Raw genomic sequence first — 26,255 nt, 5'->3', positions numbered from 1 at the left:
CGGATGCCCCAAACAATCGGAAAGGGGATTCATCAGAGAAAATGACTTTACCCCAGTCCTCAGCAGTCCAATCCCTGTACCTTTTGCAGAATATCAGTCTGTCCCAGATGCACTCACACCTGCCTGCTGCCATTCCTGAGCAAGCTCTGTACTGGTGGTGCCCCGATCCCGCAGCTGAATCAACTTTAGGAGACGGTCCTGGCGCTTGCTGGACTTTTTTGAGCGCCCTGAAACTTTCTTCACAACAATTGAACCGCTCTCCTTGAAGTTCTTGATGATCCGATAAATGGTTGATTTAGGTGCCTTGCCTGCGAAGCCCTTTTTGTGCAAAGCAATGATGACGGCACGTGTTTCCTTGCAAGTAACCATGGCTGACAGAGGAAGAACAATGATTCTAAGCACCACCCTCCTTTTGAAGCTTCCGGTCTGTTATTCGAACTCAATCAGCATGACAGAGTGATCTCCAGCCTTGTCCTCGTCAACACTCACACCTGTGTTAACGAGAGAATCACTGACATGATGTCAGCTGGTCCTTTTGTGGCAGGGCTGAAATGCATTGGAAATTTTGGGGGGGGGATTCAGTTCATTTGCATGGCAAAGAGGGACTTTGCAATTAATTGCAATTCATCTGATCACTCTTCATAACATTCTGGAGTATATGCAAATTGCCATCATACAAACCGAGGCTGCAGACTTTGTGAAAATTAATACTTGTGTCATTCTCAAAACTTTTTTTGCCACGACTGTATACTGTATTTTAGTCAATGGCACTCCGACATTGCTCGTCCTAATATTTAGATATTTCTTAATAACATTATTTTACTTTTAGATGTGTGAATTGTTATACACTACTGCACTGTTTGAACTGGGAATCAATCAAATGTATTTATAAAGCTCTTTTTACATCAGCCGATGTTACAAAATGCTATATAGAAACCCAGCCTAAAACCCCAAACAGCAAGCAATGCAGATGTAGAAGCACGCATTTCGCTACACCCGCAATAGCATTTGCTAAAAATGTGTATGTGACCAATAAAATTTGATTTGGAGCAGTTTCCTGGCACTGGCTCAGGAAAAAAAAACACAAAACTCATATGGCCAGAGAGGATTTCTGTCTTCTGAGTGTTCCAGCAGCCTGAGGAAGTCGTCTCCAGTCAGACGACACACCCCAACCGAAAAACCTCTTCTGGTCAATCTCAACAGGGTTTCCACGGTGAAACGGTGAAACAYTCGGTTTCATCCTTCAGACCTCACATCATGAGGCATTTCCACCCAATTTACCACAACAAAACRTAATTGACCTTTATTATGGTTTATTACAGCACATTGAGTCTGATCGAATCATCCAATGTCCTATTGCATAACTGTAGACCCCCCACCAATGACCTCATCTCATCAGCGACCACCTCACCCCGTGGTTCCCTCACTGATCTAATTGAGGCTATCATGAACGAGATCTTGGACTAGCAGAAACAGCTTCAAAAAATCTGTGAAACAGGTCAATTTAGAGAGAATTACATTTAACCCTTTAGTGATATGTGGGAGAGAAAGACAGTCCATTGAAAGACTCATATTGTAGGCCATGTTTTCGAAGCATGGGGTGATGTCACAATGCAGTAGTAAAAAAGGCAAAAGGCCTCCTGGGCGCTGGGAGGGCGCTGGGATTAAAAATAAAAATATAGGACAAAACCCATCACGACAAGAGAGACACACCACAACACTACATAAAGAGAGACCTAAAACAACAACATCGCATGGCAGCAACAGGACAACACAGCATGGTATCAACACCACATGACAACAACATGGCAGCAGTACAACATGGTACAAACATTATTGGGCACAGACAACAGCACAAAGGCAAGAAGGTAGAGACAACAATACATCACGCAAAGCAGCCACAACTGTCATTAAGAGTGTCCATGATTGAGTCATTGAATGAAGAGATGGAGATAAAACTGTCCAGTTTGAGTGGTTTTTGCAGCTTGTTCCAGTCGCTAGCTGCAGCGAACTGGAAGTATTTTTAACTATATTATTTTTTGCCGATATATCGTATAGTTTTGACAATATCATCTTTGCGCCAGTTGGCTGTACCTGCACTGAAACTACAGTATTTTTCCGTCATAGCTTGTTCTGCATCAAAATTTTTGATAGGGAGCCACAATTTTTTCAGCACTTTTATTTCCATGACTGATCAAAACTTGTTTTCTCATGGCTCTCTCGTCCCTCTGCAGTAGACATATGGTGAGCGATATGTTTGGACCATAGAACTGCAATAGAATCACAGTATTGAATCTCAATGCATATAGAAAAGTGAGAATTGCAATACATATCACAGCAGCACCTAAGTATCATGATAATATTGTTTCGTGAGGTCCCTGGCAATTCCCAGCCCTATGCAGAAGTAGAACCAGTGGAGGAAAAAGTACCCAATTGTCATACTTGAGTAAAAGTATAGATACCTTAATAGAAAGTCATTCAAGTAAATTAGTCACCCAGTAAAATACTACTTGAGTAAAAGTCTAAAATGATTTGGCTTTAAATATACTTAAGTATCAAAAGTAGAAGTAAATGTATAAATAAATAAAAAATCCCTTATATTAAGCAAAGCAGACAGCACCATTTTCTTATTTTTAAAATGTACGAATAGCCAGGGGCACACTCCAACATTATTTACAAAATATGCATTTGTGTTTATTGAGTCCGCCAGACCATAGGCAGTAGGGATGACCATGTATTTTCTTGATAAGTGCGTGAATTTCACAATTTTCCTGTCCTGCTAAGCATTCAAAATGTAACAAGTACTTTTGGGTGTCAGGGATAATGTATGGAGAAAAAAGTACTATATTTTCTATAGGAATGTAGTAAAGTAAAAGTAGTGCAAAATATAAATAGTAAAGTTAAGTGCAGATACCCAAAAATATACTTAAGTAGTACTTTAAAGTATTTTTACTTAAGTAATTTACACCACTGAGTAGAACTCAAATAGGCTAAGATGGTGTCACAAAGAAATACTTCACAATGTAAACTAAGAACTAAACATTTGGTGGATGATGTCATTATGCAGCAAAACACAATAAATGTCACAATGCAATGCATCACAATGCAAGTCAAGAACTCAACATTCTTGAGTGTGGATGAGGTCATAGTGCAGCAGTAGAACTTGAATAATGTTGCAATGCAAGATATGGTAGAGTCACAATAGAACACATCACAATCAATTCAATAAGTGGCGTAATGTCACAATAACAATGTATTATCAGAACATAGTCAAGTTTTGGAGGTGAACGCGATGTCACCATGTAGTTGATCACAATCCTTGAGCACACAAGTTCTCACAGCAACAAAGATATCTTATATAACACCCAAACATCAATATCAGGTTTTCGTATATTATACATTATCACAAAAAGATAAATGATCTGGATCGCTGATGGTTGTTTTGGCATTGCCAGCACCTCTCCTGTATGAGGGTTATTGTTGAAACATGTAGTCCATTGTGCTAACATAATGGCATTGGGAAGGGACAGTTCTCTGGCATTCCTCCAACTGCACGCCTACAATACTCTGTGCAGATCTGTGCTCATCACGTTCACAAGTAACACAGCAGGCATGCCTCCCACCTGGCTGGAATGTGGGTTTTGCATCTTAGAAGTGCAAAACAGCTACTAATGAATAGGAACACTGACTGTTAGCAACCTTCATCTGTCACCAGCTTGTCTCAGGAGAAATGCACAGTGATGATGTATTATAACTATATCTATAAGTTACATTCATCAATGGAAGGTAAATAGAAATCTAGCTAAGCTCTGTTCTGACAACAGGAAATTAGTGATGGGACTGGATGTTAAACAGGAAATGTGAGCTTACCTGTTCCTCTAAATACTTGAAAACAAATGGGAGGGTTTTTCCATTTCAGCACACAGTTGGGATGAGTGCTGAAGGAGAGGAAGGGAAAGAGAGTGTCTTTAGTCCAAGCACATTGCTACAGTTAGGCCTACTCTTCATCAATAATTTGTTCCATCCCCATCTTGATGCAGATCATCATTCATGACATGAATACAAACTATTATTACACGGACCTGGTCAGCTATCTATGTATGTGTGTATGTAGATGTATGGTGCAACATGATGGCCTGATAACTTAGTTAAAACGTCGGTATCAAGGGCAATGTGTATGATTAGATAACAAATCCACAGTTAACTATTGCGCTAACCACGGATGTCACGACAGCTGTCATCGGCTCATGTGGCAGCTAGCTAGCAAATAACGTAGCTAATGTTACACAATACCCTTAGACAACAATACAATAGCTAACGTTAGCTATCCAGCAAACTAGCTAGTTAGTTACGCAGTGGGAGCTTACCTGAATGGTCCAACGCAGAACTATTGAATAACGAAATCCAATACTTCCACAGCAGCAAACAGAAAATGGTTTTATGCGAATATATCGACAGTAAAGATAGCTAGACAAGTCCACCTCCCCCGCTCCAGACAGTTAGCTACAATAAATAGTTAGCTTAGCATCTGATGCTAGCAGCTACCTGTCAGTCTAGTCACGCGGTGGAGCCTGTAGCTTTCAACCAAATTGCAAGGTATCTTTCTCTGTGTCGTGACTTTATTATTTAAATGAATACGTGTTCTCGTTAGCTACTTATCATTTTAGTTATTAATGTTGTTAACGAGGTTARACGGCTTTGGCTTTAGTGGTGCACCACTTCGACTCACAAAGGAAACTTTGACCGGAAAACCCTCCTCTCAGCTAGAAATGCACATCCGTAATTCCTTATAGTAAGCAACAACTTGAAGTACCACACGACTGGATGAGATGTTAACTGCTTGGGGAATAATATAGATTAATGTATGGCATACATGTATTTGCTTTGTGGCATTGTTTTTGCATGAAGAGAAGTTGAATTCATAGACATTAAACTCAGGGTTAGATCATGGCAATGAACTCTTTCTGTGTTGTGGGCTGGTGGAATAAAATACATGTTCTGTGGCGCTACCTTCTGGTACATTTCTGATCTTTTTCCATTACTCTGGCCTGACAGCGAAAGGCAGTTCTAATCAATGATTGTCGAATACAACGATCCAAAGTTCACAGCTAAAACAATGGATGAGTGAACTGGTTTTCTGCGGTGCTCAAAACGACAGCAAACATGTTTTTAAAAACGTTAACGATTCCGGCCCGTGCCTTGTTGCAGTGTGTAAACCGGGGTGTCATCTCACCAAAACATCGCCATGTGTGCCCAGTGGGGCTTGGACGAGGACCCTCTCGACTCTACTACGAGACCGCTCAACCAGTGGACCCTTCCCTGTCCGGGGCATCCTCTGCCCGGACAGTGGACCTCCGTAGCGACACCGTGACCAAGCCTGGAGCGGCCATGCGTCAGGCCATGGCAGAGGCCGAGGTTGGGGACGATGTATTCGGGGAGGATCCAACAGTAAATGGTCAGAGAAATTAGATGGTGTATGAGTTTTGGCAAGCATATGGAGTTGCTTAACTGAATTGTAAGAAGGTGCTCATCATTATGACCTGATTATTTTATACTGATCTTTCACCATCAAAGTTCTGGCCGATCAATAAAAATATGTAAAACAGTGTAATAAGCATTTTGTAGTGAAGTGCATGGGGTGCACACACTGCATAATTCATTCGTGTGGTACTGTGATCTGGTTGCACTGACTTGGACCTGTTTGTATCATTTTATGATGCATCCTTTCCATTTTTATGAACCTGATTTAATTTGGCAAATTTGGGTGGGCATGTACAGAGCTCCAGAAGATGGCTGCAGAGGTGTTTGGGATGGAGGCAGCTCTCTATGTTCCATCTGGCACCATGGCAAACCTCATAGCAGGTGAGAGAAGTGTGTGTGTGTGTGTGTGTGTGTGTGTGTGTGTGTGTGTGTGTGTGTGTGTGTGTGTGTGTGTGTGTGTGTGTGTGTGTGGTGTGGTGTGTGTGGTGTGTGTGTGTGTGTGTGTGCAGTTGTGTTGGTGAGAGGAGACTGGATCTGCAATGGGTTTACAGCTGATCTTTCTACATGGCTGTGCAGAAGGTGGATCAACATAGTAGTAATTGTGTAATATATTTTGGGTGTGTTTATGTGTTGTCCAGTAATGGTGCACTGCAGGGAGAGAGGAGACGAGATGATTGTTGGAGATCTGTCACACTCCACATCTACGAGCAGGGAGGGAGTGCTCAGGTACAGTGAACACACACAGATTACTCACACAGCCACTGCACACACAAACTTAAAGTGCACACTAAAACACGTGATTGTAATGTGTGTGTCAGCTGGCTGGTGTCCATTCCACCACGGTGACCAATCTACCTGACGGGACCTTTGACCTGGATCAGCTGGAGTCCAAGATTCGCCATGGTTACCCCGACGCCCACTACCCCCGCTCACGCCTGGTGTGTGTGGAGAACACACACAACATACAGGGAGGCCGCGTGCTGCCCCTACCCTTCCTGCAGAAGGTCTGTGTGTGTTGTGTGTGTGTGTGTGTGTGTGTGTGTGTGTGTGTGTGTGTGTGTGTGTGTGTGTGTGTGTGTGTGTGTGTGTGTGTGTGTGTGTGTGTGTGTGTGTGTGTGTGGTGTGTGTGTGTGTGTGGTGTGTGTGTGTGTGTGTGTGTGTTGTGTATCCCTCAGGTGAGTGCTCGAGAGTCTTGCAGAAAGGTATGGTGTTGTAACTCTGCTTTGTTGTGTGTCTCTCCCTCAGGTAAAGGCGTTAGCAGACAGATATTGTATGGCTGTACACATGGACGGAGCAAGAATGATGAATGCAGCCATTGCCCAGAAAGTCGCCCCATCTACAATCCTACAAAACACACACACCGTCAGCGTCTGCCTGTCCAAGGTCAGAACACATATACATATACACACACACCATCAGCTGGAATTATGTATTTGTGAGATAGACACTGTGTGTTACCTGCTGTGTGTTACCTGCTATGTGTTACCTGCTGTGTGATCCTGCGTATGCTCCTGCGTATGATCCTGTGTGTTGCAGGGTCTGGGTGCTCCAGTGGGCACCATGCTGGCTGGCCCTCAGGACTTCATTTCCAGGGCGGTGCGTTGTCGTAAAGCCCTGGGCGGAGGGCTGCGCCAGGTGGGAATTCTGGCAGCCGCTGGCAAGCTGGCATTGGGGGACATGATCAACAGGCTGGAGGAAGACCACCGTCATGCCAGGACCTTCGCACAGGGTGGGCACACAAACACACAAATGTACACCTGCAAGACACACACGTGGACGTTTCTATTTCATCATATATTCTTGACCACTCTGTCACAACCTGTGTGTGTGTGTGTGTGTGTGTGTGTGTGTGTGTGTGTGTGTGTGTGTGTGTGTGTGTGTGTGTAGCTCTGTTGGAGTGCGACCCGCCTCTCTACGAGGTCGACATGGCTGCTGTGGAAACCAACATCCTGCGGTTTCGTCTGCGGGACGCCTCGTTGACCCCAACAGAGTTCTGTGCCCTGATGGCTAGGGTGGGGGAAGGCGAGCAGGCCGCTATGGGGCAGGGGGTACGGGTACTCATGTTCCCCCACATTGGAGGCTCTGTCAGGGCCGTCTGGCATCTGGGCATCTCACTGGAGGACACTCAGCTGGCCATCCAAAAGCTGCAGTTTGTGGCCAGGCAACACTCTCAGCAGAGGCTCAGGGCCCAATGAAGCCTCGCATAGATTTAACCCCAACATGACGAGCTGCTGGTTGGGCCCCTGATCATTGATCTCTCATTTAGAGGGATTCACTTGAAGCACTTTGCGAAGAGTTGATTTTCATTTGGATTATTTTATGAATAATATGTATATTAATCATAACAGCTTTTCATGAATTTAAATACAGGTACTATACTTTATTTTGGGAATATGTTTCTTATACAGACGTATTTGTTAGAGGTAAGTCTTTCTAACTAAGAAACTAATAAATTATGGGATTGTCAACAAGCAGCTGCCCTCGAGTGGACTCTCATTGAMATGTAATGACTATGAAACGCCACAAGATGTCACTACAGGTCTTTGTCATGGCCGTTCTACCACGAAATGGGTGCGTCATGTACTACTATCACCAGTCTATGCAACAGTCCAGACACTTGTCACATATTTTGTAGTTTACCTGGATTACCAAAAGCATATAACTCGTAATACATTGTTCGACCTGGTTGGTTGAGAAAGAAAAAACAACATTAAAATATTCTGGCAGCGGTGGGATTCGAACCCACGCCATCGAAATGACTGGAGCCTAAATCCAGCGCCTTAGACCACTCGGCCACGCTACCGTTATAAATGCTTGTCAAACAAMAGGGTATTTYAATACAACATAGCTATAAACAAACCATGATCATTAGTCCTAAAGCAAAACAATAAGCAAGAGTTTCTATTGGAGACGACGTAGACATSGTCCGCTATCGGTGACAAATGCGTATGTGAGGACTCTGTTGAAATGGCACACTCCTTCCTGTTGGAGGGAGTGATAATGAACAGAGTCCACTGCAGGGAGCTAGTGTGCACCGATACCTCGCTAGCGGGTTGGGGGGCAGTGTTCAGAGGCATGGCAGTGAGCGGACGCTGGAGCCCCCATGGAGTGGCAAGCCAATCAATGTGCTGGAGCTCAGGGCAGTTCGCGATGCACTTCCAACAGTTCCTGCCCTACTTGGAGGGGAAGCATGTCCTGGTCAGATCAGACAACACCATGGTAGTGGCGTATATCAATCACCAGGGGGTACTGAGATGACAGCACCTCCACAAAATGTCTCGGGAGCTCTCGCTGTGGGCTCGTCACTGCTGGCAGCGCACATCTTGAACCAGGCAGCGGACATGCTTTCGAGAAATGGCCCGCCGGAGGTGGACTGGAGTCTACACCCTCAGGTGGTGTTGCAGCTGTGGGAACGGTTCAGGAGAGCGCAACCTGTTTGCATCTCAGGAGAACACTCATTGTCTTAGCTGGTTCTCGATGTCGAACCCTCCAGGCGCTTTGGGTTTGGAAGCCCTCGCTCACGATTGGCCGGCAACAACACTTTATGCGTTCCCACCATTTCCCCTGATCACAGCTACGCTAGACAGGGTCAGTTTTAAGGGCCACTGGCTGCTCCTGATCGCCCAATAACTAGCCGAGACGACAATTGTTCAGCCTCCTGTTGTCCCTCCTCTCCGGGACCCCATAGCATGGGACCCCATTGGGCTTGTTCCCTTGAGAGGCTTAAATTGTCATGTCTAGGCATTCAGGACAACGTGGTGAACGTTGCAGAACGCCAGGGCATCCTCCACCAATGCATCATATCAAATGTGGTGGGGCATATCCTGTATTTGGTGTGGGTCATACTGTATTCTTTTGTTTGTTAAATATATACAGTACCAGTCAAGAGTTTGTACACACCTACTTATTCAAGGGTTTCTTTGTTTTTACTATTTTCTACATTGTAGAATAATAGTGAAGACATCAAAACTATGAAATAACATATATGGAATCATGTAGTAACCAAAAAACAAATCAAAATATATTTTAGATTCTTCAAGGTAGCCACCATTTGCCTTGATGATAGCTTTGCACACTCTTGGCATTCTCTCAACCAGGTTCATGAGGTAGCCACCTGGAATGTATTTCAATTAACAGATGTGCCTTGTTAAAAGTTAATTTGTGGAATTTCTTTCCTTCTTAATGCATTTGAGCCAATCAGTTGTGTTGTGACAAGGTAGGGGTGGTGTACAGAAGATAGCCCTATATGGTAAAAGACCAAGTCCATATTATGGCAAGAACAGCTCAAATAAGCAAAGAGAAACGAACATTGACACATGAATGAACATTGACACTTCACGTCAATGAATTACCATTGAATTAATCAAAATATAATTTCAAAATGTACAAATAATCAAATTTGTTTGTAAATGTTAGACATATTAGTAGGTAGGCTTTATTACTAAAGCATAATTTTGGAGTTGAAAAATAAGTCCATATCAGATGTGGCCAACCTTGCTCCACTCCCTGATCTACTGGGTGAGCAGACTTCATTCCAGCCCAGCAATAATACACATTATTATCAACTCATTAGATTTGATAAGTTAAATCAGGTGTGTTAGTGCTGGGCTAGAACAGAAGCCTACACACACAGCATACTTCCAGGAGAAGGATTGGCCTGCTACAGTGTAATACATTTGTAGCCTACATTACATTGTGTGTGACTTTCAACTGTATTGTTTATAACATTTGCTAACATAAGTACACATACAAACCATGGCATAAAAGGATGTGCAGCAGTCTCTTGGGACATTCCAAGATGGCGGTAGCAGTCGGACGTTGTTTTGTATTGTCCTGTCGCGTGTAAATAGTAATAGTAAATAGTCTTCGTATTTTTCGTATACATTTCGTATATATTTTAATTCACTTTCCATCTAGGAACTGAATATACATTCCTACATTCCGCCTCACCCAATGTGGTACGGACCTGCTATTTTTTTTATACTTTAGAACCGTAACCCACATCAGAAGCTACCAGATAACTAGCTACTAGCTAGTAGTCAGTTAGCCACTGCTGCGGTCTTCACCCTCAACTCGGACACAGCCAGCTTCAATACCGGGCAATACCTGCCAGTCTGCAAGCGCGATATCAACCCAGAGCATATAGGACTGCTTTTCTCTACCACATCACCGATTCCTGACGCAAGCTCTGGACAATTACACCGTATCATCACAGCTAGCTAGCTGCAACCGGTGGCTACTACTGGCTAACACCTCTGTCCCGAAGCAAGCACCAGTTAGCCTTGAGCTAGCCTCGAGCTAGGCCCATCTGCGGCTAGCTGAAGAGGTCTACCAGCGAATTCTTGGGCTACAATACCAGCTACAAGCTAATTTAGCCATTTTTTTTGCCGCTGCTAGTAGCTTTTCCTTCTGCACAGACACCAGCCTGTATTAGCCTGGATATTACTCACCAATTTACCAGCATCGGACTGTCTCTCGACAACAACGCCGGATTCCTGCCGTAATCCCTGAGCCACTGCTTCTGATCCTCACAGCTAGCTTGCGGCTAGCGCCACTGCACGAAGCTAGCACCAGTTAGTAAACACAATTCTACAATTCACAACCTCTCTTTCGCCATCGCCATCTGGCTTGGATTCTCTGTCGACACGACCACGTTGAGCAGACCCCCTCCGTCTGAGCAGACCACCCCCCGGGCTACTAACTTTAAACGCCGCGTGCTAGCTTAGTGAGGCCCCCTGCTCCATCTACGGCTGCCCCTGGACACTATGATCACTTGGCTACAGCTGATGCATGCTTGAATGTCCATTAATTCACGGTACTCCATTCTGTTTTTTTTGTGTTTATCTGTCGGCTCTGTGCTCTAACTCGGCTCTGTGTGTAGTTAATCCGACCCTCTCTGCCTAGTCGTCGCCATTTTTTACCTGTTGTTGCTGTGTTAGACTAGCACCCTGTTATTGCTGCTGTATCTTACCTGTTGTTTTAGCTAGCTCTCCAATCAAGACCTGCAATCACTTTATGCCTTATTGTATGTCTCTCTCAAATATCAATATGCCTTGCATACTGTTGTTCAGGCTAGTTTTCATTATCATTGTTTTGGTTTGCAATGGACCCTGTAGTTCCACTCTCCGTACCTCTGATCCCCCTTTGTCCCACCCCCACACATGCGGTGCACTCACCCATTGAGACCAGCATGTCCAGAGATACAACCTCTCTTATCATCACCCAGTGCCTGGCTTGCCTCCGCTGTACCCGCGCCCCTCCATACCCCTGTCTGCACATTATGCCCAGAATCTATCTACCACGCCCATAAATCTGCTCCTTTTATTCTTTGTCCCCAACGCTCTAGGCGACCAGTTTTGATAGCTTTAGCCGCACCCTCATCCTACTACTCCTCTGTTCCTCGGGTGATGTGGAGGTAAACCCAGGCCCTGCATGTCCCAGTCACCCTCATTTGTTGACTTCTGCGATCGAAAAGCCTTGGCCTCATGCATGTCAACATCAGAAGCCTCCTCCCTAAGTTTGCCTACTCACCGCTTAGCACACTCTGCCATCCTGATGTCCTTGCCGTGTCCGAATCCTGGCTTTGGAAGGCACCAAAAAATTCTGAGATTTCCATACCCAACTATAACACTTTCCGTCAAGATAGAACTGCCAAAGGGGGAGGAGTGCAATCTACTGCAGAGATAGCCTGCAAAGTTCTGTCATACTTTCCAGGTCTATGCCCAAACAGTTCGAACTTCTAATTTTAAAAATTAATCTCTCCAGAAATAAGTCTCTCACTGTTGCGCCTGCTACCGACCCCCCTCAGCTCCCAGCTGTGCCCTGGACACCATCTGTGAATTGATCGCTCCCCATCTAGCTTCAGAGTTGTTCTGTTAGGTGACCTAAACTGGGATATGCTTAACACCCCGGCAGTCCTACAATCCAAGCTTGATGCCCTCAATCTCACACAAATCATCAAGGAACCACCAGGTACAACCCTAAATCCGTAAACATGGGCACCCTAATAGACATTATCCTGACCAACCTGCCCTCCAAATACACCTCTGCTGTCTCAATCAAGATCTCAGCGATCACTGCCTCATTGCCTGTATCCGCCACGGGTCCGCGGTCAAAGCGACCACCCCTCATCACTGTCAAACGCTCCCTAAAACACTTCTGCGAGCAGGCCTTTCTAATCGACCTGGCCCGGGTACCCTGGAAGGATATTGACCATCCCGTCAGTTGAGGATGCCTGGTATTCTTTAAATGTTACTTCCTCACCATATTAGACAAGCATGCTCCGTTCAAAAATGCAGAACCAAGAACAGATATAGCCCTTGGTTCACTCCAGACTGACTGCCCTCGACCAGCACAAAAAACATCCTGTGGCGAACTGCAATAGCATCGAAGAGCCCCGCGATATGCAACTGTTCAGGGAAGTCAGGAACCAACACGCAGTCAGTCAGGAAAGCAAAGGCCAGCTTTTTCAAGCAGAAATTTGCATCCTGTAGCTCTAACTCCAAAAAGTTCTGGGATACTGTAAAGTCCATGGAGAACAAAGCACCTCCTCCAGCTGCCCACTGCACTGAGGCTAGGTAACACGGTCACCACCGATAAATCCGTGATAATCGAAGACTTCAACAAGCATTTCTCAATGGCTGGCCACGCCTTCCTCCTGGCGACTCCAACCTTGGCCAACAGCCCCGCCCCCCCCGCTGCTACTCGCCCAAGCCCAGCTTCTCCTTTACCCAAATCCAGATAGCAGAGTGTTCTGAAAGAGCTGGAAACCTGGCCCATACAAATCAGCTGGGCTTGACAATCTGGACCCCCTATTTCTGAAACTGTCCGCCGCCATTGTCGCACCCCCTATTACCAGCCTGTTCAACCTCTCCTTCGTATCATCTGAGATCCAAGGATTGGAAAGCTGCCGCGGTCATCCCCTCTTCAAAGGGGGAGACACCCTGGACCCAAACTGTTACAGACCTATATCCACCTGCCCTGCCTATCTAAGGTCTTCGAAAGCCAAGTCAACAAACAGATCACTGACCATCTCGAATCCCACCGTACCTTCTCCGCTGTGCAATCGGTTTCCGAGCCGGTCACGGGTGCACCTCAGCCACGCTCAAGGTACTAAACGACATCATAACCGCCATCGATAAAAGACATTACTGTGCAGCCGTCTTCATCGACCTGGCCAAGGCTTTCGACTCTGTCAATCACCATATTCTTATCGGCAGACTCAGTAGCCTCGGTTTTTCTAATGACTGCCTTGCCTGGTTCACCAACTACTTTGCAGACAGAGTTCAGTGTGTCAAATCGGAGGGCATGTTGTCCGGTCCTCTGGCAGTCTCTATGGGGTACCACAGGGTTCAATTCTCGGGCCGACTCTTTTCTCTGTATACATCAATGATGTTGCTCTTGCTGCGGGCGATTCCCTGATCCACCTCTACGCAGACGACACCATCTATATACTTCCGGCCTTCCTTGGACACTGTGCTATCTAACCTCCAAACGAGCTTCAATGCCATACAACACTCCTTCCGTGGCCTCCAACTGCTCTTAAACGCTAGTAAAACCAAATGCATGCTTTTCAACCGTTCGCTGCCTGCACCCGCACGCCCGACTAGCATCACCACCCTGGACGGTTCCGACCTAGAATATGTGGACATCTATAAGTACCTAGGTGTCTGGCTAGACTGCAAACTTCCTTCCAGACTCATATCAAACATCTCCAATCCAAAATCAAATCAAGAATCGGCTTTCTATTCGCAACAAAGCCTCCTTCACTCACGCCGCCAAACTTACCCTAGTAAAACTGACTATCCTACCGATCCTTGACTTCGCGATGTCATCTACAAAATAGCTTCCAACACTCTACTCAGCAAACTGGATGCAGTTTATCACAGTGCCATTCGTTTTGTTACTAAAGCACCTTATACGACCCACCACTGCGACCTGTATGCCCTAGTCGGCTGGCCCTCGCACATGTTCGTCGTCAGACCCATGGCTCCAGGTCATCTACAAGGCTATGCTAGGTAAAGTGCCGCCTTATCTCAGTTCACTGGTCACGATGGCTACACCCACCCGCAGCACGCGCTCCAGCAGGTGTATCTCACTGATACCCTAAAGCTAAAACCTCATTTGACGCCTTTCCTTCCAGTTCTCTGCTGCCTGCGACTGGAACGAATTGCAAAAATCTCTGAAGTTGGAGACTTTTATCTCCCTCAACAACTTTAAAAATCTGCTATCCGAGCAGCTACCGATCGCTGCAGCTGTACATAGTCCATCTGTAAACTACCCACCCAATTTACCTACCTCACCCCCATACTGCTTTTATTTATTTACTTTTCTGTCTTTTTGCACACCAGTATCTCTTCTTGCACATGATCATCTGATGATTTATCACTCCAGTGTTAATCTGCTAAATTGTAATTATTCGATTTATTGCTACCTCATGCCTTTTGCAACATTGTATATAGATTCTCTTTTTTTCTACCATGTTATTGACTTGTTTATTGTTTACTCCATGTGTAACTCTGTGTTTGTCTGGCACACTGCTATGCTTTATCTTGGCCAGGTCGCAGTTGCAAATGAGAACTTGTTCTCAACTAGCCTACCTGGTTAAATAAAGGTGAAATAAAATAATAAATTTACTGGGACCTCTTCATCGCCAGACAGGCTTTGACAGCTATTCATATCTGAGGACAGACATCAAAGAAACAGGCTTCATTTTATTACAATTAGACAGCCTGACTATTACCCTCTGTCTGTCTTCTTAGTTTTCCTCTCTAGGGACTAAAACTGGGAATTTTTCATGTCATCCACAACCTGCCCTGTCAACTAGTACATTTGGAGCTGAGTTTTTAATTTACAATGTTAAATAGGCCTACATCAATTAGGGCTGACGCCATAGGGACTGGTTGATTGTTTGGTCGATAGGCTGTTGGTCGAACTATGTTTTTTTAGTCAAGCAGTGGTAAATATATATAAACATATTGTATGGCACCTGTTTGATTCACGCCTGTGGAGGCCGCGGGGATTGCACATCAGTATCACCAGTAGTACATTTACCATTAATTACCATAATTTGTMATCTACAATTCTTGTTTGGTTATGGTCATTTCTGTTAATGCATTCAATATATTATTATTACAGTCTTACCGTTGTCATTGTAGGAGTGGACACGTTGTTTGCAGAGCACACAACCTAGGCTACACTTGTGAGAAAAGTTTTGGTTTATTTCATTCCATTTATAAGTTGTCAATTTATTAATTGTCTTTTGTTTGGAGCTCTTCTGTCAATCTTGAGTAAGGACAAGCACCTGATTACGCATAGAATTAGGCCTAGATTACCTAGCCTGTGCGCAAATGTAGGCTTTGAAATGTGCCTATTTGGGGATCTGATACTATTTCTTATTGTCTTAACTCACCATCACTATAGAGCTTCTCAAAGTAATGTTTTCTTTGCCTCAAACAGCAAGTAAACAAAGCTTGTTTTTACATCCATTGAGAATGACAATAGTTCCTCAATGTATCCTATTTTAAAAAATTAAATAATCAATCAGCAGGGCACACAGATCAATAGAAATGGTACGATAACTTGGCACTCCGAATGGAAAAGGTTGCCGACCGCTGGTGTAGCCTATTACCGGCAACTTCAGAAGCATAATGGCAGAATCTGCTAAGGCCAGCAGCAGCGAGGAGCGGGAGGAGGAGGGTCAGGAACAGTATTTTTTTATTCGGGTTAGGCTATATTGATCTCTGGCTCCCTCTTTAGTAATTTGTGTCTTCATTTTTAAATCGCAGTGCTTAAAGCATCAGACGAGCTCAGTAGTCTACATATAGCTGATTTTATTCAATCATAGGATGAGTCTATATATGGAAAAATACGAAGAACAGACAACTCTTGGTCCACCAAGTTTTTTTTAGTCGGGGACAGCACTAAATTATGATATTTCACTTAGCTATAGTATGTAAAGTTGGCTTGCTAGCTAACAACCAGCTCATTAGCCTGCACACAGTGGCCTGCTGTAGCCAGCCAGCTAGCTAATAATATATATTTTTTAAACATTTTCACAATGTAATTACTTACTTACTAGAATAGGTTCACGCCTACTTCCAAGAAGCAAAGAGTTTTCAAGAGGAAGCACCACTTCTACTCTACATGCTCGCATACTCCCTTAAAGGGGAAAGGGCTTCACTTGAAAAACAAGAAAAACGGGATGAACATTTCCACATTTCTTTATGAATTGTTGAACTAGGTAGAGTAATAGTAATTAGAGTGCAGAGTGAATCGTTCTGTATACCTCAGTGATCGCAACTGCAGCTACCGGGACGCGCAAGGTTTGACTTCAAAATAGAATCCATTGTTCTATATTATTGTAGCAACAGCTGTGCTGGACTGTGGTTGACATGGATGATAGTTCTGATGGTATAGGTGGGGATGATGAAAGTCATGGACTTGGATGGTCTGTGGTGAAAAGGAAAAAGAATGGCCGTGCTATAAGCGCTGCTGACCGCCGTGGCATTTTTAAACATTTTTAGTTTCAATAGTTCCCTGGTCGTGTGACCTACAACCCTCAAACTACTTTCAGAATATCTGCTGACTAGCCTTATATATTGCACACCCTTTTGTTTGTCCATTTKAATCTCACATGATTTTACATACATTTTTCAAACTTTCAAATTTAAATAGCTCTTTGTTCATGTCACCTACTGACCTCAAACAAGGTTCAGAATGTACACTCAGTTGGCCTACACATTGCACACCTTTTAGTTTGTCCATTTTCATCTCAGGTGATTTCACATGAATTTTGTAAACTTTAGAATTTCAATTGCTCCTTGGTCATGTCACCTACTGACCTCAAACAAGGTTCAGAATGTACACTCATTGGGCCTACACATTGCATACCCTTTAGTTTGTCCTTTCCCCCACCTGCCCTTCGCCAGAGCGAGAGGCCACAGTTTACGGAGCAAAAAGGTTTGAGGTTGAAATGAAATGAAAGTGTCCGAGCGCTCCGCCGCCGCCGTAGCAACGGGAGGGGAGCCATTAAACCCCCGCCGGCGCCGGGGCGCAGAGCGGTTAGCTAGGTACCCGGAGCCACACAAGGGTCCTGGGCGAGACCCAAGCGCTCGATGTTGGATACCAGAAGACCCGGTTCACCCCGATCCTCTTTGGACACGGCCAATGCACCTGCCCACATGTGCACCATGCGGCTGTGCCTAGCTGGGAAAGGGGGGGTGTAGCCGGTCCGAGCCAAAGCCACCCTCCCGGCCAAGAACCCCATGCAGAGGGAAGGGAGAGGCGGGGGCGTGAGCCCCCTGCCCTACCCAGCCCACAGCAGATTTTTGTTTTTGGAGCACAGCCCCGSGCCGGCGGCTGGCAACCCGTTAATGACCCTTCACCTACAGAAACCTTGTTACGACGTTTTACTTTTACAAATCCCCCAACCCTCGGTACATCTTTAAACGTTAATATACCACCCTGCATACCACTGCTGGCTTGCTTCTGAAGCTAAGCAGGGTTGGTCCTGGTCAGTCCCTGGATGGGAGACTAGATGCTGCTGGAAGTGGTGTTGGAGGGCCAGTAGGAGGCACTCTTTCCTCTGGTCTAAAAAAAAATATCCCAATGCCCCAGGGCAGTGAACACTGCCCTGTGTAGGGTGCTGTCTTTCGGATGGGACTTTAAACGGGTGTCCTGACTCTCTGAGGTCATTAAAGATCCCATGGCACTTATCGTAAGAGTAGGGGTGTAAACCCCGGTGTCCTGGCTAAATTCCCAATCTGGCCCTCAAACCATCACGGTCACCTAATAATCCCCAGTTTACAATTGGCTCTTTCATCCCCCTCCTCTCCCCTGTAACTATTCCCCAGGTCATTGCTGCAAATGAGAATGTGTTCTCAGTCAACTTACCTGGTAAAATATCTCGAAAATTAAAAGTCCAATTGGGATGCACGCCAAGACGCGCATTTCCATGCAATCAAAACAGTTTTTGGATAAAATGTAATATAGGATGCAAAATCGAGTGAGACTAAAATGAACAAACAAAAGGTTGTGCTACATATAAGGCTACTCAGTGGATATTCTGACACCAGTTTGAGGGTTGTAGGTCACATGACCAAGGAGCTATTGAAATGGGAAAGTTTGAAAAATGTATGTAACATTTTTTTAGATGAAAATGGACAAACAAAAGGGTATGCAATATGTAAGGCTAGTGACTGGATGTTCTGAAAGTAGTTTGAGGGTTGTAGGTCACATGACCAAGGAGCTATTGAAATTAGAAACACTGAAAAACATTGAATATTTATGTAAAAACGTGTGAGATGAAAATGGACAAACAAAAGGTTATGCTACATATAAGGCTAGTCATAAGACTAAGAAGCTATTGAAACAAAAGGGTGTGCAATGTGTAGGCTGTGAGAGCAAATTTGCAAGATTATGTTATAATGCTGTAATTGCATCAAATGGTTGTTTTATGCAACAGAATAAGGGGTTGTTAGAACGCTCATCTGTGTGTATTCTACTGAGGATGGGCCTCTGGGAGATTTACAATGTCTTTGGGTGATACCGCATTCCAGAGCATGAGTTAATGTTTCTGTTCTATAAGGTACCAGGGAGAGATGACCCCAGGGCCAGACATTGGAGTCTACTGTTTTTACAGCAAATACTGTCTGCTGTGAATTATAAGTATCTTTCATACAAATCTTAACCTTGTGACCCATTCCATACATATGTTGTTTGTCACGTCAACTGAAGGAGGATGGACTTTGCTATAAAATGCTGTGGCTCAAACCAGCTCGTTGAGTTCTCAGTGATCACCTCCAGGGGTGATTACCGACCAGCTCCATTACTGTTGTAATTAAATAATAAAGTTTGATTGTTTTGAAGAAATTTAAGTCTCTCCTTTTGATTACAATAATTMTACCACAAGGCCCACTGGGTGTACATTATGGACCTTRTTTGAGGTGTGTGGGTCACATGACCAAGGCACTATTGAATTTCAAAAATTAGAATAAATAATTAAAATAGTGTGAGATGTAAACCGACAAAAAAAAGTGTGTGCAAGGTGTGTCTAGGCCATCGGGTTAGCTAGAACCAGTTTTGAAAGTTTTAGGAGTAATGGTTAAAAAGCTATTGACATTAAAAATTAAAAATAAAAGATTTGTCACTATGTTGACGGTCCCTAACTGCTGTTGGTGGACATAAGGAAAACTACAGGTGAATATCTGTCGAATATCCAACCTGAATCTATTTACTGAAGACTCTGAGGCGTACTTATAATAAACGGAACAGATTTATTTAATGTTCTCCTTAACACATTACAGTCGACTACTCTCTACAGTGTCTTCAGCCCAACTCTCCCATACATCATTGAACTTTTACCGCCCTTGCATCTCATAATCCAATCACTTCAATGCAAGAATGGAAACCCCATTGTCATTTGATAATTCAAATAACTCAACCCCTGCATACAAATCCCATTGGCTATTTGCAAACCCTTTAAACTCATTAACACATAATACATTTCTCAATACACCACAAAGTCCACTCGAATTCCAGTTTTGGTTGTGGGTCAAGAAATGGCCATAACGGATAAAGAAAAAGCTTGTTGGGGAAGACATTTGCTAGGGTACATAGTGGGGTTACCTTGGATGAAGTATATAAGCAACGCAGATGTGAGATTTTACATGCTCATGTTAATGTGTATAAGAAAAGGGATAGTGTTGACTATTCATTGGATGCTGATTTTACCATACATGAGATGCGTTCAGCCTTAATAGGTTGTGGATATACAGCCYCAGGTCATGATCAGTTGTGCTATGTAATGTTTAAGCATTTACCTGATGAGGTCAAACAGTACATGTTCTCCTGGGATTATTTMAAAAGATTTGGAGTGAGGGGGTTATACCTTCTGGTTGTAAACGTGCAGTAATATGACCTTATGTAAAGCCTGGTAAGGACCCTTCATGTGCTGATAGTTATAGACCAATAGCACTGACCTCTAACTTTTGTAAACTGATGGAAAAGATGACAGTCAATAGATTGTTGTATTTCCTGGAACATAGAGGTTTATTGAGTCAATGTCAAAGTGGATTCCATAAAGGTAGATCTACTTTGGATGCATTAGTAAAGGTGAGCATTGAAGTTGAAAAACTTTGGTCATAAAATAAGTAATGGCTACTGTGTTTTTTGACATTGAAAAGGCTTGTGACACTATGTGGAGAGAAGGCCTACTGATTAAGATGGAAAGACTTGGTATTGGTGTGAGATTATATAACTGGGTTTTGGCCTTCTTATTTAAATCGCTCTTTTCGAGTTAAAATAGGATCCATTTTATCTGATGCCTATGGAGTTGACAATGGTATTCTTCAAGGCAGCGCTATCAGTCCTATTTTGTTCAACATTATGATTAACGATGTGTTTTTGAATGTAGGTAGGGGTATTGGGGCTTCCCTATATGCTGATGATTGAGCTATTTGGAAGAGGGGAAGGAATGTCTCTCGTGATCAAATCTATTCAACAATCTATAGTGTATGTTGAAAGATGGTCGATTGACTGGGATTTTAAATTGTCAGTGGCGAAGTCTTGTTGTATGTTCTTCTCAAAGAAGAAAGTTGCTGATAATATACAGTTGTTTCTGTATGGACAGACTATGGGGAGGGTTTCTAAGGACAAATATTTGGGTCTATGGTTCAATGAGCGATATACATGGAAAGATTTTGTCATAAATGTTGAAAACAAAGTGTAGGTGGTGAATCTTATGCGCTCGGTCTCTGGTTATGAATGGGGTGCTGACAGACAATTGTTGATGGATATTTATAGAGGTCTGATCAGGACGACAATTATTTTTTTATTTAATTATTTTTTATTTTTTATTAACACCTCCAYGGAGGACAAATATATATATATATTTTTTACAGCTTTTCTGCTACATATACAGAACATACATTTTACATATACAATTAGCATACATGGTACTGTTATATAAAACAGTCACATAACAATAATACTTTACCAAACATAAGCTCTTTAATCCCAACCCTCAGCCATGTTTTACATCATTTTTTAACCTTTCTAATCGTATAGTATCCACAGATTGTGAGCTAAAGATGAAAACCTGTCCTACGAGTATTATTATATTATTTATTGACTGACTATGGCTTTCCAAATCGCCAACACTGCTATTCGTAAGGTTCATTTTAAGCGTATGTTGTGATTTTTTAACCATTCCTGAACCTGTGACCAGAAACAAGCTACATAGGGGCAATACCATAATAAATTATCTATTAATTCTGTCTCTTCGCAGAAAAATCTACAGAGCTGAGATTGCTGTATGCCCCATTTATATAGCATTCTGTTAGTGGCAAGAATTTGATATAATAATTTAAATTGAAAAACTAAGTGTTGAATCAAGTGTAGTTTTTTTGTACCAGTTCATAAACCATGTGCCATGGAATTGGTACATCAAAAATCTCTTCCCATTTATTTTGCAACCTGTACAGCACAGCTGTCAACATTTTTATCCTCAAATTTCTTTTACTTTTATTTAACTAGTGTTGTGGCAATTTCCTGTATTACCAAATGATGAGAGAGCAAACCACACACCAGTCAGAGTTATACTTAAACTTCACCTTTAATAATAATTAAGCTTTTGCAATAGCATTTGACTTTCAACATTTCAGTATCTCTAATAAAAAGTAAAGAGTGGTCWACATAATGGCACCTGAGATCTTTTATAGCAAAGATCCACCCCCTAGTCGACATGACAAACCACAGATAATAGGAACTGTTTACAAAGAAAGACTTTTACTTGAGAGAGGAGTATCCCATAGCCAGACAGCATTCGCTATAAGTTATCATTCAGTTTGGTCTCCTAAACGAGGTTCTAATCTCGTTCTTGGTACCAAAACATTACCTCATCCAATGGCATATATCAATTGTCAATTCTAGATCCTCCCATCTCAAATACACCCCCTCCTGGACAAGCTCACGGAGGGGAGTGAGCCTCTAGGTCATATACTAGGTCAAGAGAAGGGCAACATCAGAGGCGTAATACAATGGTTCCAGACACTGCCATACTCCTCCCCCCAATGGGAAAAGGAGGGAGTGACTAGCGTACAGACATTGTGGAGATAACTAACTGGTTCCCCATTAATCACGCCATCCCTTCACATGGTTTAGGAATAGTTACAGACACATTCACATATGAAGACAAGCCTAACCTCTCCCCTCTCTGGGCCCCAAGTGACTAAGCCCTAGCTGAGAAGGGATGGCTGCAACTGCCAACCCTATAGTCCGAAGGGAAACATTCTAATGACAAGTATCTCACAAGCATATTATGAAAATAAAACATCTTATCTAAGTTACCCAACTAATTCTGATTCATCCCCAACACTAGGCAAGTCAGTTAATTAAGAACAAATTCTTATGTTCAATGACAGCCTAGGAACAGTGGGTAAACTGCCTTGTTCAGGGGCGAACGACAGATCTTTACCTCGTCAGCTCGGGGATTTGATCTTGCTAGTCCAACACTAGGCTACCTGCCGCCACAAATTATGCCAGTTCCTTTCAGCCAATTAGTATCTTTAATATATGGCACCCAAACAAGTTCCCTACTTTCTCCCTTTTCCACTTGCCTCCTCCATTTTTGTGGTAATGCTGCAATCAGTTGGTTGTAAGTTTGGCTTGAGCAGATATAACCATATATTTTCGATAGCTGCATATGTGACATAACTCCCCTGTTTCTATTAATAATATCATTAATAACTATAATACCATTTTATAACATTGTTTTCCATAAATAATGTTTTTTTTTATTAATCAGTATATTTGAGTTGAACCATAACATTTGTTGTAATATTTGTTCTATATTTTCTGGAGGATAAAACTGAAATTGTAACCAGCTTTGTATGGCTTGTTTAAGAAAGGGCGATACTTTAAACAAAATTTCCTTTTCAATTAGTCGGAAATGAGAAGTTGTAATCTGTATAAAAGCAAAAGGGCCATTTTTTAACAAAGGACGAGCCTTTCTTAATAATCTACTGGAGAACCATTTTGGATTTAAGTATAATTTATGTATGAGTGAAGCTTTTAGTGAGAGGTTTAAAGCTTTAATATTTAATCATTTTAGCCCCCCAAACTCATATTCATTATATAAATAGGCACGTTTAATTTTGTCTGGCTTAGCATTCCAAATAAAATGAAATATTTTTTGCTCATATGATTTAGTAGGCAGTGCCATCAGTAAGTAAATAAACTGTGATAGGACCAAAGAGTTAATCAATGTGATTTTTCCATAAATAGGCAAGTATTTATCTCTCCATTGTTGCAGAATCTTATCTATTTTTGCTAACTTACTATTGAAATTGATTGTGGTAAGTTCATTTATATTTTTTGAGATGTGAATACCAAGTATGTCTACCTCACCATCTGCCCATTTTATTGGTAAACTACAAGGTAGTGTAAACACTGTGTTTTTTAACATTCCCAATACGTGATATGATGCACTTGTCATAATTAGGTTTTAATCCAGAGAGGCTAGAAAATGTATCAAGATCTTTAATGAGACTGTGCAGGGTGACAATTGATTACGGGTGTATAGTTTATGGAACAGCGCCGAAGACTTGGCTTCAGAAGCTGGACAGAATCCAGTATAAAGCTTTAAGGATATGTATTGGTGCATTTAAATCAACATCTGTATGTGCCTTACTAGTGGAGGCAGGTGAGATGCCTTTGGATATAACCTCTAAAAAATTGTCATTATCTTATTGGGTTAGGTTGAAAAGCTGTGAGGTTGAGCATCCCACTACTACTGTTCTAGATGACTGTTGGGAATATACTAGTAGACAAGGCAATGATTTTGGTTGGACAGTTGGAAAGCTTGCTGGTGAGAGTGGTTTGAGGGAGTTAGAGGTTGGCTCTTCTGTGGTGATAGGGGATGTTCCTCCATGGTTAGTGCCAGATCCTGTTCTTTATCTAACCTTGGTAGAGAAAAGGAAAGATTGGTCGGAAGTCAATGAGGGCCTTATCGGGCCTTATTGATAAAGGGAACCTGGTTGACAATTACATTGGTAGAAATTCTTATGCTTTTTTTTACCGCTTTTCACAGATGGATCCAAGGACCCAGATATTGGGTGCACAGGAGCAGGCATTTACATTCCTGAATTTGATGTGCAGAAGACTAACAGATTAGCTGTTGGCGATAATAACAGGGCAGCAACGTTTCACATAGTATGTGCTATAATAAACCTGAATGGCGCCGAAGGAGATGGCTGCCATTTTACGATCCCGTAACCAATTGTGCTATTGTGCATGTTTTTTCACGTTACTTGTAACTTATTTTGTACATAATGTTTCTGCCACCGTTGTCTTATGACCGAAAAGAGCTACTAGATTTCATGAAAGCAATTACTCACCCATACTGGAGGAATAGTTTTTCTTCAAAAAGTCGGCCGGGAAGGATTTACTTCAGATGCCCGATAAGGCCCTCATTGTCACGACTTCCGCAGAAGTCGKCTCCTCTCCTTGTTCGGGCGGCGTTCGGCAGTCGACGTCACCGGCTTTCTAGCCATCGCYGCTTCATTTTTCATTTATCCATTTGTTTTGTCTTGTTCCCTGCACACCTGGTTTTCATTCCCCAATCACACTACATGTATTTATTCCTYGTTTCCCCCTCATGTCTTTGTGTGAAATTGTTTTGTGTTACGTGTCAATTTGTGATGCGCTAGACTGGTGTTCGTTTATTCCGTGTTTTGTCATGAGGTATGTTTATTTGTTTGAACATAATTATTGTGACTGTTTGCGCATTTTACACTTTTTCCTATTGGCTGGAGGTTTCGACACAGTGGCGTCCGTCTGTTGGTTTCTCCTGCCTCAATAAAGTGTGCGCCTGTTCACAACTCCCTGCTCTCCTGCACCTGACTCCGCTCCCAGTATGCACACCATTGACACTCATCCCCGTCATTCACAGGAGAAAGAGACGGAGGTATCGAAGACGAAGGTCCGGGTGCCTTGTAAGGATCCGTCGCCGAGAGGGTAATCTACCTTTACCATCGGTCCTATTAGCCAACGTACAATCAATCGATAATAAAATAGACGAACTACGATCACGTATATCCTACMAACGAGACATTAAAAACTGCAATATCTTATGTTTCACTGAGTCGTGGCTGAATGACGACATCAATAACATACAGCTGGCAGGTTTTAAGCTTTCCCAGCAGGATAGAACAGTAGCCTCTGGTAAGACAAGGGGTGGCGGTCTATGTATATTTCTAAACAAAAGCTGGTGCACGAAATCTAAGGAAGTCTCGAGGTTTTGCTCGCCTGAGGTAGAGTATCTCATGATAAGCTGTAGACCACACTATTTACCAAGAGAGTTTTCATCTGTATTTTGCATAGTTGTCTGTATACAACCACAAACCAATGCTGGCACTAAGACAGCACTCAATGAGCTGTATACGGCCATAAGCAAACAGGAAAACGCTCATCCAGAGGCAGCGCTCCTAGTGGCTGGGGACTTTAATGAGGGAAACTCAAATCCGTTTTACCTCATTTCTACCAGCATGTTAAATGTGCAACCAGGGGAAAAAACTCTAGACCACTTTTACTCCACACAGAGACACATACAAAGCTCTCCCTCGCCCTCCATTTGTCAAATCTGACCATAATTCTGTCCTCCTGATTCCTGCTTACAAGCAAAAACTAAAGCAGAAAGCACCAGCGACTTGGTCAATAAGAAAGTGGTCAGATGAAGCAGATGCTAAGCTACAGGACTGTTTTGCTAGCACAGA

The 26,255-nt window shown here is 43.0% G+C and overlaps 2 protein-coding genes and 1 non-coding gene across 3 annotated transcripts in view; 1 reads left to right on the top strand and 2 right to left on the bottom strand.

The window, feature by feature from the left end:
• LOC111977724 (myocardin-related transcription factor A-like) overlaps positions 1–4,382 on the bottom strand; it is a 110,805-nt gene extending 106,423 nt beyond the window's left edge. The window contains exons 1-2 of the mRNA XM_070448634.1: positions 4,368–4,382; positions 3,871–3,938 (exon numbers count right to left, since the gene is read on the bottom strand). The gene's annotated coding sequence lies outside the window, so the exon portion shown is untranslated. The remainder of the gene's footprint in view (positions 1–3,870; positions 3,939–4,367) is intronic.
• Positions 4,358–7,952, top strand: tha1 (threonine aldolase 1). Its single transcript, XM_024007285.2, is given in 8 exon segments — positions 4,358–5,455; positions 5,779–5,862; positions 6,120–6,173; positions 6,176–6,207; positions 6,300–6,485; positions 6,727–6,864; positions 7,018–7,210; positions 7,369–7,952. Coding segments are annotated over 8 exon segments (1,287 nt in total). The 5' UTR covers positions 4,358–5,163; the 3' UTR covers positions 7,677–7,952.
• Positions 7,953–8,202: 250 nt separating this feature from the next.
• trnal-uag (transfer RNA leucine (anticodon UAG)) lies at positions 8,203–8,284 on the bottom strand. The gene has a single exon. It is a non-coding gene; the product is annotated as a tRNA-Leu (tRNA).
• Positions 8,285–26,255: the final 17,971 nt, after the last annotated feature.

This window comes from Salvelinus sp. IW2-2015, linkage group LG18 (genome assembly GCF_002910315.2).
Source record: "Salvelinus sp. IW2-2015 linkage group LG18, ASM291031v2, whole genome shotgun sequence".
Classification (NCBI taxonomy): Eukaryota; Metazoa; Chordata; class Actinopteri; order Salmoniformes; family Salmonidae; genus Salvelinus; species Salvelinus sp. IW2-2015.
The sequence above is the reverse complement of the archived record's forward strand: the minus strand, read 5'-3'. Positions and strand labels throughout refer to the sequence as shown.